The sequence below is a fragment of the Tursiops truncatus genome, chromosome 2, assembly GCF_011762595.2.
Source record: "Tursiops truncatus isolate mTurTru1 chromosome 2, mTurTru1.mat.Y, whole genome shotgun sequence".
Lineage (NCBI taxonomy): Eukaryota > Metazoa > Chordata > Mammalia > Artiodactyla > Delphinidae > Tursiops > Tursiops truncatus.
In genome coordinates, this window is record NC_047035.1 from 172713377 (window position 1) to 172726238 (window position 12862).

At 39.7% G+C, this 12862-nt stretch overlaps 2 protein-coding genes across 2 annotated transcripts in view; one reads left to right on the forward strand and one right to left on the reverse strand.

Moving 5' to 3' along the window:
* The window catches only part of NSUN6 (NOP2/Sun RNA methyltransferase 6), a 108403-nt gene extending 104052 nt beyond the window's left edge, over nt 1–4351 (reverse strand). The window contains exons 1-2 of the mRNA XM_073801726.1: nt 4267–4351; nt 3784–3991 (exon numbers count right to left, since the gene is read on the reverse strand). The gene's annotated coding sequence lies outside the window, so the exon portion shown is untranslated. The remainder of the gene's footprint in view (nt 1–3783; nt 3992–4266) is intronic.
* A 7557-nt stretch (nt 4352–11908) lies between these two features.
* Nucleotides 11909–12862, forward strand: part of EPC1 (enhancer of polycomb homolog 1) — a 93607-nt gene continuing 92653 nt past the window's right edge. Inside the window, exon 1 of the mRNA XM_019933522.3 lies at nt 11909–12185. Coding sequence (XP_019789081.1) covers nt 12183–12185 — 3 coding nt within the window. The 5' untranslated portion in view covers nt 11909–12182. The remainder of the gene's footprint in view (nt 12186–12862) is intronic.

A 12862-nucleotide genomic window follows, 5' to 3' on the forward strand; every position in this document is an offset into this window, starting at 1 on the left:
ATAGATCCTACATGCCGCAACTAAGACCCAGAGCAGCCAAAATGGACAAATCAATAAACATTAAAAAAAAAAGTAGTTTATACTTGTGATTTTACAAATGATTTAGAACTATAGAAGGGACAGTTCTTGCAAAATCTCTGCCCTTTATCAAGGCAGGGTGCAACTGTGTTAATTATGTAATCATTTCTGTCTGAGTTATTTTTGTGACTGCTGTTATATATACTTGTTCAATTATATAATAGGGATCTCTGATTTGGCACCCTTTATTCTGAAAGTTTGCCAACACAAAAAGAAGTACAAGGAAAGACACTGGAAAGAGACCCAAAGAAGCAGGACTGCAGGTGGTTAGTATGGTCTTCATTACACATTTCTACCTTTTCCAAATGGCTGGTAATGAGTTTATATTACTTTCACCATCTGGGAAAGAAAATAAATACAAGGGAAGAGAATAATATGCAAAAAAGAGTAAAGGTCACTTAGACTGTTGCTTATTTTTATCAATAAGAAAATCTGAAAGCTAGATTTGAGATTGGATAATAGTCTGTTGAATATAAATATATATATATATTTATTTATTTACTTATTTATCTCACATATGTGTCAAATAATGATTCTTTCAAGGGTCAAAAGATTGAAATGAATTATCACACTAGCAATCCAGGTTTGCAAAAACTGTTTCTCTTTTACTAGTTACACTTAATTAGCAAAATCAAGGCCCCTGTTTCCAGTGTAAGGCCCCGTAAGGTGTTAACCCAGCCAGACAGGAATAAGCTTTGTAAAAGCACATTTTCTGTAAGAGGTGCTGGTCTCTTCACCACCTACTCTGAGCACCAGAATTTTGATTGCAGTTGTCAGCTGAGAGTTCTTCAGTTCCCAAATCTAACTTATGACGGTGCCTATCGTGTTCTTTTAATGCTATACAATATAGAGAGTAGGATCCATTAAGAATAACTGACCAAATATTAAGATACAATAAACCCCCTGTGTAGATTCTGTCGTTAACATCCACCCTACTCCCTCCACACGAAGGACTCATAAGAATTCTTAGCTAGATAGAGCTAGGGAAATAATTTACAATTTGATCCTATTAAATTGCTCTTCCTTTGTCATCCTAGGCCTGAATTATTTGCTGACGCTTTTTTTATTCCAATAATGATTCATGTTCCATGACAGTGAATGGTCTTTCTTGTATGGAAGCTGTAGTGATCTCTTACAGAAAATTCTCGTCTCTCTCTCTATGATTGTCCAGGTTCATACTTTAATCCAGAGGCTTTACCAACTGTGTTTCTATTGCTACAGCTATTCCAGTCCCTTTTTGACCTCATAAATCCATGCAATGCTGAAATATTTTTAGTAAGTACGACATTTTTTTGAAGAGTAGTTGATTTACAACATTATATTCGTTTCAGGTGTACAACATAGTGATTTGACATTTTTATAGATTGTACTCAATTTAAAGTTATTACAAAATAATGGCTATATTTCCCTGTGCTGTACAATATATCCTTGTTGCTTATTTATTTTATACACAGTAGTTTGTGTCTCTTAATCCCTTACCTTTATCTTGCCACTCCCCCCTTCCCTCTCTCCACGGTAACCACTAGTTTGTTCTCTATATCTGTGAGTACGTTTCTGTTTTGTTATATTCATTCATCAAAAAAAATTTTTTAGATTCCACATATGAGTGATATCATACAGTATTTGTCTTACTCTGATTTATTTCATTAAGCATAATACCCTCTAGGTCCATCCACCTTGCTGCAAATGACAGATTTCTTTTTTTATGGCTGAATAATATTCCATTGTGTGTATATCGCATCTTCTTTATCCATTCATCTATTTTTGGACACTTAGGTTGCTTCCATATGATGGCTATTGTAAATAGAGCTGCCATGAACATTGGGGTGCATGGGTCTTTTCAAAATAGTGTTTTAATTTTCTTTGGCTATATACCCAGGAGTGGAATTGCTGGATCATATGGTAGTTCTATCTTTTAATTTTTGAAAAACCTCCATACTGTTCTCCATAGTGGCTGCACCAATTTACATTCCCACCAACAGTGCACAAAAGTTCCCTTTTCTCCACACCCTGGCCAACATTTGTTATTTGTAGACTTTTTGATGATAACCATTCTGACGTGTGTGAGGTGATATCTCACTGTGGTTTTGATTTGCATTTCTCTGATGATGAGCAATGCTGAAGTTTTAAGCAGTATGGTCTCTGTCAATGTATGATTTTTTTTTTTCATCAGTAACCTGCAGTCCAGGGTGGGGTGGGGCAGTCAGGGAGGGAGTTCTAGACAGTCCAGTTTTTTAACAGCAAAAAGAATAACTTTCATATTGAATACTAGATGAAAAATTCCTTTGTTGTGTTTTTACTGTGATACTTCCAATACCATATACTACAAAAAAACTCCAACCTGGGGTTTTGCTGTTTAACCACTTCACTAGGTCCACAATAGGTCAGTTACCACAGAGCCTAGAATTCTGATAAGCCATACAGGAATAAGAAATCTGAGTGGCCCAAGACTTAGGGTTCATAAAATGAAGATGACTGCTGCTGATGGAGACATGTGCCTTGCTCTCAAAGAAGAATATAAGAAAAAGAATATTCAGAGAGGGAGTAGTGATGGAATATGTGGCTCTAGGACACTGTGTCAGCAACGTGGTTACAGGGAAACAAGTAGAAATGTAAGCTAACCATTTTTTAAAATTAATTAATTAATTCATTTATTCTTTTGCCTGCGTCGGGGTCTTAGTTGTGGCACGTGGGATCTTCGTTGCGGCATGTGGGATCTTTTTGTTGTGGTGCGGGGGCTTCTCTCTAGTTGTGGCACATGGGATCCAGAGCGCGTGGGCGTTGTAGTTTGTGGCACGCAGGCTCTCTAGTTGAGGTACACGGGCTCAGCAGTCGTGGCATGTGGGCTTAGTTTACACAAAGCATGTGGGATCTTACTTCCCCAACCAGGGATTGAACTCGCATCCCCTGTAATGGAAGGCGGATTCTTAACCACTGGACCACCAGGGAAATCCCAAGAGAACCATCTTTTTTTTTTTTTTGAGAACCATCTTTAAATGAGGGAAATGGGTACTTGTCTTAGGCACTTGTATCAAAGAGATTATTGAATATTTTTTAAAAGAATTGTATCTGTCCAGCTCTTTTACAGTGTCTATATTCAAATTATCAGATCCCACTGATACAGGAGGGAAGGGGGTAGGGCACAACCCTTAAAGAATGACACAGCCATTGAGAAAAATTGGATACAACAAAAAGTGGTCTGAACAAATTAGGCCCAAGATGGCGGAAGTTTCGACTTCCAGCAGAACTTAAGCCTCATTATACGCTCAATGCAACACATCAGCACCTAAATGACACACCACAGGCACCATGATGGTTCCAAGGCTGATGATAAAAGGCCAAAAAGTGGGCAGTGGCCCAATTCCTGGAAATCCCCGCCCCTTCTCCAGAATAGTTGGAATACTCCTCCCACGCATTAGCCTGTGGAATTACAAAGCGCATAAAAACTAACCATCCCATATTTCAGGGCCGGTCTCACCTTCTGAGACAGGCTGCACTCTGTCTATGGAGTGTGTTTCTCTCTCAGTAAACCTGCTTTCACTTTGCTATGGCTCTCGCCCTTGAACTCTTTCCTGCACGAAGCGAAGGGCCCTCACTTGGCAGCCCACCCCAGGAGCTCACGTGAGACCTGAGACAGGACCATCCTCTCGTGCCCCGTTATCCTGCAAACTCTTTGCAAATGATACTAATAAATCCACTTCTTACCTATCAATCACTTTGCCTCTTGCTGAATTCCTTCTTCGCCAAGACATAAAGGACCTGAGCTTCAGTTAAGTCCTGACACCAGGCGAGTGATTTTAATTAAAAGACGGTGGGTGGGTTCGAGTCCCAGCCCATGGGTTCAAGTCCGAAACTGAGTTTTGGCTGGTTTCAAATCCCATCTGAGGCGTTCGGTTTCAGTTTCACCTTCACTCTGTTACACATTAAAATAGCTTTCTTTAATTAAGGGATAACATAAAATAAAACACATTCAGTGCACACATCAACGTACAGCTCAATCATTTTTACATATATGATATACGTGTACATATATGACACACACATGGACATAGATAAATTCATATCTCATAACTATGTAATCACAACCCAGATTAAGACAGATTTCTTGCATTCCCTAAAGTCCCCTCATTCTCCTTCTCAGCCTGGTACTACAAAGCATTTAAAAAGTAGCTGAATATAGGGACTCGCCTGGTGGTCCAGTGGTTAAGGCTCCACACTTCCACTGCAAGGGGTGTGGGTTCGATCCCTGGTTGGGGAACTAAGATCCCACGTGCTGTGCGGCACGGCCAAAAAATGGAAAAAAAAAAAAGTAGATGAATTTAACAGAGAAGGTACTTTGAAGATTACTCACACTAATTGTACTAGGAATTGTATTTGGTTATGAGGAAGATACCCCACAAAGCAGTGCTTTAAACAAATTGGTGGTTTTCTTTTTTTTTTCTCTCATGTAAAAAAAGATGCAGATGGTAGGAAGGCTCCAGAGAGCCTAGCTTCCTTCTTTCTGTTCAGCTACCCTTGGCCTTGAGCTCTCCTCCCGGTTGTCAAATTAGAGCTCCTGACTTCACCCAGGTGTGGTGACCACACTCCCAGCAGGAAGAGGGCGAAGGTGATGAGCAAAAGGCACCTCCCGCTGAGTCAGCCCCCTTCACGGGCTTTCTCAGAGGCTCAACCAATGGACCTCTGATTAAACCTCACTGTTTAAACCTGTGTGGGAAACACAGGTCTGGGTGGCAAATCCAATATAAAATCCAATTTTAGGGGCTTCCTTGGTGGCGCAGTGGTTGAGAGTCCACCTGCCGATGCAGGAGACACGGGTTCATGCCCCGGTCCGGGAGGATCCCACATGCCGCGGAGCGGCTGGGCCCGTGAGCCATGGCCACTGAGCCTGCGCGTCCGGAGCCTGTGCTCCGCAACGGGAGAGGCCACAGCAGTGAGAGGCCCGCGTACCGCAAAAAAAAAAAAAAAAAAAAAAAAAAATCCAATTTTATTAGGAAGAAAGAAAGGGAGGATGGATATTGGTTAGTCAGTGAGCAGTCTCGGCCACACTGATGGTCTACAAACTGCTCCCGGGAATGACCCTTCTAGAAAATGCCACCTGGCTTGCAGTGGATGAATGCGATCTAAAGTCATCCCACAATGGGCAAAGAGGTTTAAAGTAAACACTCTTAGCCTCTCTGCCAGAGACATATTCAAACATTTGGGAAAGAAAAGGTCTGGTGAGGTGCTGCTTTAAAATACTTTGCCAAAAAGGCATAACTTTCACTATTCCTTTTTTTTTTTCTAGATTGAAGTATAGTTGATTTACAATGTTGCGTTAGCTGCTTCTGTACAGCAAAGTGAATCTCACTATTCTTAAGGAAAATATGGGGGAAATCATCAGGGGTAAAATTTAGAGGATTTGTCCAAGACCGAACAAGTAACTAAAGTAATTTGTTAGTGCAGAGTACCTTCATTTATTAGGGCCCGCAAATGGAAATCTGACCATTTCCAAACTGTAATTTTGTTTATTTCTTTTTATTGGATATGTTTCCCTGTGCTATACAGTACGACCTTGTTGTTTTGTAACTCTGTTTATAATCATTAGGATTATGAGCTTTGATTTAAGCTAAGAATATCTTTTTTTGTCATTCTATTTATTTATTTATATTTTTTCTTCCAGTTTTATTGAGATATAATTGACACACAGCACTGTATAAGTTTAAGGTATATAGCATAATGACTTGACTTACATACATCATGAAATGATTACACAGTAATTTTAGTGAACGAACATCCATCTTCTATAAATACAAAATAAATAATAGAAATTTTTTTTCCCCTTGTGATGAGAACTCAGGATTTACTCTCTTAATTTGCCTGCCACATGGGTCTGTATTAAGCAATCTGGCAGGCAGTATTCTCATGTTTAGCTTCCCCTTCCAGATATTTTTTCCCTTCTCTGAAATCATAGTCCTTTATAGCATTATTTCAGATAGACAGAATTACTTTTGAACTCTTTTATTTATTTATTTATTTATTTTGCGGTACGCGGGCCTCTCACTGTTGTGGCCTCTCCCGTTGCGGAGCACAGGCTCCGGACGCACAGGCTCAGCGGCCGTGGCTCACGGGCCCAGCCGCTCCGCGGCGTGTGGGATCTTCCCGGACTGGGGCACGAGCCCGTGTCCCCTGCATCGGCAGGCGGACTCTCAACCACTGCGCCACAGGGGAGGCCCTGAACTCTTTTTCTTTTAACATAATTTTTTTCAAAGCTCTTACTGAGAGAGCCAACTTTTGGTTTGGCTCAACCCTCCTGAAAATAATAAAATTTAATATTCCACCTATAAATATCTACCACACATGAAAATATTCACTATTCTAGGCCAGACTCAGGTAGGAAATATACAATTTGATTCTTAAAATATGGAAACCCTTGACAAAAATTTTAAAGGGTCATAAGAATATTTTTTTAAGAAACAACTGGAATGGGATTAAAGTCCATGGTTGCACAATCCCTTATCCACAGTCAAGGATTCTCCAAATCTTTGAAAACTGAAAGCTTCCTCAAAAGTTGTAGTATCTGTTTGGTGACAGAAGCTGACCTGATCTAATATAAGGCTTCTTACGGTCTGCCTTTACCTCATTTAGTGTGACTGATCACGTATTTCATTACAATATATTATTTTATTTGATTATGGGGTGATTATGATAATGCATCTATTACTATTTTTTAATTATTTAAAAAATCTGAGTTCCAAAACAAATCTTGCTTCCCCACACAGTTCTGAGAGGTAGAGATCTTAAAAACTGCATTCCTAATTGGTTCACAATTTGATTTGTTTACAGATTCCTATTACTATCAAAGCTCATTCAAGGGATTACATATCATTGATTTGACCTACTTTTAAAGTCTAAGAACCTGCTGTTCTAAGTCTTGGAATCTGAGAAATTGAACACATTGTTTCTGCCCATGTGTGCATAGGATTTTGTTTGCTAACAACCAGTTAGTAAATTCAAAAACAATAACTGTTTTTATTCCAACTATATGAGTTAAATTCTAGCTTTAATAATGTTTTGCCTCATTTGTTTAAAAAGAAGTGTTAATTGAGCTTCGTTCAACTGATATGAAATGTGAGGTTTTTTGAATAAAAAATACCAGAATTGGGGCTTCCCTGGTGGCGCAGTGGTTGAGAGTCCGCCTGCCGATGCAGGGGACACGGCTTCGTGTCCCGGTCCGGGAGGGTCCCACATGCCGCGGAGCGGCTGGGCCCGTGAGCCATGGCCACTGAGCCTGCGCGTCCGGAGCCTGTGCTCCGCAACGGGAGAGGCCACAACAGTGAGAGGCCCGCGTACCACCAAAAGAAAAAAAAAAAAAAAAAAAAAAAAATACCAGAATTGACACTGTTAAAGAGAAGCACAAAACTGAGGCACACCGTTGCCTTAATTCTTCCTTTTGGTTTTCCTAGTAATGTATATGGTCTTAGATATTTGTTTCTTGCTCATATTTCTTTATGAACATAGTCATAATCAATGTCTATAACAATGCAAATGAAGTGTGGATTTTTAAAAATATGATACCAAAACACCGCGATACAGCTATGTAAATTCAAAATTAGCGTGGAGGTTTTTTTGGTCACTTCACCACAGCTTCGCTGGATCTTACCCACACTGAAGCCTTCAAACTCTCAAATTCCAACATTTTACTCTCTAAATAAGATTCACTTTCTTCAATGTGGAACTCCTCTCTGTAACTTAAAAACTTCGGCAGGATGTCACTCCATTTCTGACCTCCTCCGATGTCATTTTCCCTTTCTCTCAACAAGCTGCAGGGCCATTGAGCTCATTTTACTTCCTGGAATACTCCAAGCTCCACTCTGCCTCAGAGCCTTTGCACACGCTGTAACCACTTCCGGGTCTGCTATTTCTCATGCATTTTTCTTCTCACCCTTTGGCTCCTTCTCTTCCTTCAAGTCTATCATCAACGCCATGTTCTTAGAAATAACTTTCCTTATCCTCTTATCTATGTCTTTCCCTCCCTGTTATTCTGGAAGACTGCACTCTGTTTATTTCTTAGTAGCAATTATAATTTGCAATTATGTATTTGTTTACTTGCTTGTTTCTTTGTGTTCCCACGAGACTGTGAGCTTCATGAAGGAGAGGAACTTCCTGCTTGTCCATTAATGTGTATGTAGCACCAAGCATCACGCCTGGCACACCCTAAGCTCTCAAGAACTATTTGAATAAACAACATGAGAATTATTTATCCTATGTCTTTCAGTGATAATTTTTCCAAAACATCTCACTCTACATTTGACTTTTACCAAAACAAAAGATGCTCAGATCACGTGTATAATGAATATTGTCTCAAAAACTCTGAAGAAAATTCGGCCTTTCGGAAGTGCATAACTTGAAATATGTGTATTGTGGAAAATGCATAGAATATTCTATGGACATGCACATCCATATACTTATATATAGATGTACATATATACTTACATTTACATGTATAACTGTATGTATATATACATATATGAATCTCATGCATATGTAAGGGTGGGGGAAGGGATGGGAGAGAAAAGGACAGGGCTGGGGAGGTGGATAGACAAAATAGTATATAGTGAAAATGGCCCCTAGCAATTTTTTTTTCTGTTGGAAGGACAACTGCGTAGAAATTTCTCAAGAATTGTAATCTACTCTCTTCACTAGATGACTTCTTAAGGATGTTTTCCTGACTGATCACATAAATGTCGTTGAAATCGACTCTCATCAGGTAACTACTGATGAGATTACAGAATAAAACGTTCGAAAAATGTCCTGGTTTAGACAATAAATTGTATAGTCACCCTAGCTATTGCTCTCTAAGAATGTTACCTATTTTTTTTAACATCTTTATTGGAGTATAATTGCTTTACAATGGTGTGTTAGTTTCTGCTTTATAACAAAGTGAATCAGTTATACATATACATATGTTCCCATATCTCTTCCCTCTTGTATCTCCCTCCCTCCCACCCTCCCTATCCCACCCCTCTAGGTGGTCACAAAGCACCGAGCTGATCTCCCTGTGCTATGCGGCTGCTTCCCACTAGCCATCTATTTTACGTTTGGTAGTGTGTATATGTCCATGCCATTCTCTCACTTTGTCACAGCTTACCGTTCCCCCTCCCCATATCCTCAAGTCCATGCTCTAGTAGGTCTGTGTCTTTATTCCCATCTTGCCCCTAGGTTCTTCATGACTTTTTTTTTTTCCCTTAGATTCCATATATATGTGTTAGCATACAGTATTTGTTTTTCTCTTTCTGACTTACTTCACTCTGTATGACAGACTCTAGGTCCATCCACCTCACTACAAATAACTCAATTTCGTTTCCTTTTATGGCTGAGTAATATTCCATTGTATATATGTGCCACATCTTCTTTATCCATTCATCTGTTGATGGACACTTAGGTTGCTTCCACGTCCTGGCTATTGTAAATAGAGCTGCAATGAACATTTTGGTACATGACTCTTTTTGAATTATGGTTTTCTCAGGGTATATGCCCAGTAGTGGGATTGCTGAGTCGTATGGTAGAAAAATGGAGCTGGAGGAATCAGTCTCCCTGACTTCAGACTATACTACGAAGCTACAGTAATCAAGACAGTATGGTACTGGCACAAAAGCAGAAATATAGCTCAATAAAACAGGATAGAAAGCCCAGAGATAAGCCCACGCACATATGGTCACCTTACCTTTGTTAAAGGAGGCAAGAATATACAGTGGAGAAAAGACAGCCTCTTCAATAAGTGGTGCTGGGAAAACTGGACAGGTACATGTAAAAGTATGAAATTAGAACACTCCCTAACACCATACACAAAAATAAACTCAAAATGGATTAAAGACCTAAATGTAAGGCCAGAAACTATCAAACTCTTAGAGGAAAACATAGGCAGAACACTCTATGACATAAATCACAGCAAGATCCTTTTTGACCCACCTCCTAGAGAAATGGAAATAAAAACAAAAATAAACAAATGGGACCTAATGAAAGTTCAAAGCTTTTGCACAGCAAAGGAAACCATAAACAAGATCAAAAGACAACCCTCAGAATGGGAGATAATATTTGCAAATGAAGCAACTGACAAAGGATTAATTTCCAAAATATACAAACAGCTCATGCAGCTCAATATCAAAAAAACAAACAAACAGCCCAATCCAAAAATGGGCAGAAGATCTAAATAGACATTTCTCCAAAGAAGATACACAGATTGCCAACAAACACATGAAAGAATGCTCAACATCATTAATCATTAGAGAAATGCAAATCAAAATTACAATGAGATATCATGTCACACCAGTCAGAATGGGCATCATCAGAAAATCTACAAGCAACAAATGCTGGAGAGGGTGTGGAGAAAACGGAACCCTCTTGCACTGTTGGTGGGAATGTAAACTGATACAGCCACTATGGAGAACAGTATGGACGTTCCTTAAAAAACTACAAATAGAAGAATGTTACCTATTAAATGCCAGGCGAGAATAGGGATACCAGACCGAGCGTGCATGCGTGTGCGTGTGTGTGTGGGGGGGGTCGGGGGAGGGATATGTAGAATGCAGGCACTTGCCCACTCCTTTCTTCAGTCAATTTCTTTAAACCCGGTTCTACCCTTGGCTCACTAGAAATTTAGCTGGCAAAGAATTTTATACCGAATGTGTTCAATTAACACATGTATGCAGTATTTGACATATTTCCATATTTGCTGACTTTTGTGGCTTTACATTTGCAATCAATCATAGCCTAACGTTCATCTAACGTTAATCCTTTTTTAAAGTTTTCAACTTCGTTTTTATTTAAAAGCCCTGTTGCAACCACCAAATACCTGACTCAGCTCGCTGCTAGACACAGAGCGTCAAATTTCCCAGCCCACTTAATTTGAAAGCCTGCCAAGATAGGTGAAAGGCCTTATAAATATGTAAAACAGGAAGTTCAAATTACAGTCAAGTAAATCTCTAGTGATTGATGTTCGTTTCAAAACAATTTTTTAAAAGAACTAATGAAAAGCAGCACATTTCTAAGACACCCCCCACCCCCACCCTCGCCCCAGACCCCCAAGGCTTCACCGGAGTTCAGCCTGGACAATGTACTTTTAGTACTGTATTTATTTTGGATTTTTACCACTTCCTGGAGGCCTGGAGGAGCCACAGTGGGAGGATCCAAAAAAACTCAGTACCACAGCCATTTTGTTTGTAAGGCAGACTGGTAGAATTCTATCAGCCGGCAGACGTTTCTGAAACAATTTTTAAGAAGGAAAAAAAAAAAAAGTATGCCTATTGTTTGTAATGTAGCCGCTAAAAAGTGTTATTTTATTTTTATTTTCTTTACAAATGGAAGTTGTTGTGGCTAAGCAGTTCTATTTTTTTTTTTTTTCCCAAGGAGTTAAAGCTGCAGACGACATGAATTTTGTGCAAGGCTTCTTTGGGTACCTTCAGGACGTCCAATGGGAAAAAAAAATGTTTGATGGGAATCATTTTTCACTGGCCACATTGGTATCCAAATTAGACATCGATGTCGGTGAATGACCATCTGCTTAAGAAAAGCATGCTATTCCCTAAAAACCCACATGCAAGAAATAAGAGCGTTGCCGGTCGTCAAAGGGACATTTTCCTGAGCTCACGGGCGGTCGTGGGCGCTATTGTTTTGCAGTGTCACTTCATAGCGAGCTCAGACTTTGTCATTTGGGGGGCTGTGTGTTTAAAAGCCCAGTGTAAAATGGCACTCACACTGCATTTTTTTCCGAGCTGCAGGAGGCGGGAGGAGAGGGGGGACACTGGCCTCCCAGCCAATCAGGGCCTGCCTGCTTGCCATCGCAAAGTTGTTAACCCCAGAGTCTTCTAAGGCTGCCTCGGCCTCCTCTGCTTTTAATCTTCCGCGGATATTTCTCCGATTTCTCCCAAACGCCCACAGATCCTTGAGAAGCCACCGCGAGCAGCCACCGATCAGGGAAGAAAGTATGACTTTTTATTTACCCAATATTGTGAAGATGTTGGAAGATCCGTGTGCCGCCTGGAGGCTGTTGTTTCTAGGGACACAAGTGTCCAGCCTATATTGTTACAATTCTTTTTCCAGAACTGGCTTCTTCTTCGCCTCCGCTGATGGTAAGTTTGTAATTTTAAACATTTATGTCATTACATCTTTGAACGAGCCGCCAGCTAAGAAGGATTTTCATTGTGTTTCTTCTAACAAAACCAATCTTTGTATTTTTCTTTAGCTTTGATCTCTGCACATTTCCAGCTAATCTTGTCTGGCTAATTTTTACCAGAAGAAAAAAAAAAATTAGTGTTTTTTTTTTTTTTAACCCCATGACTAAAGCTAAATATTTATGATATAAATTATACTTTAATTACTGTGAGCTAAGGGAAACTCAGCTATTTCAAGATGGACTTGTTTTGTGCCAGCATGTTGGTAACGCCAAATATGTGCATATCCTCCTTATAAAAATGATGTATTACCTAATTTGTCCAGGACTAAATGATTAGCAGGCGAACTATGGATGTAGTTTGGTTTGAAACAGGCCTATTGTGGTTTTCCTGATGGATTACTTGGATACAAACTACAGAAAAGCTGCCCTTGGTATAATGAAGGTGGAGATTGACATAACCGGGTTTATATTAAGTTATGGCTGTTACTAAATAGTGGATCTTTTATTTGCTGATCAGATCTAAACTTGTGTTCCATGATAGTAATTCTCTGAGGCTCCTCATTAGATAATCTTTGCAGATCTATCTTGTTTTTTCTCCAAAAATGTATATTTGGGAGACATTTTGTAATTTGG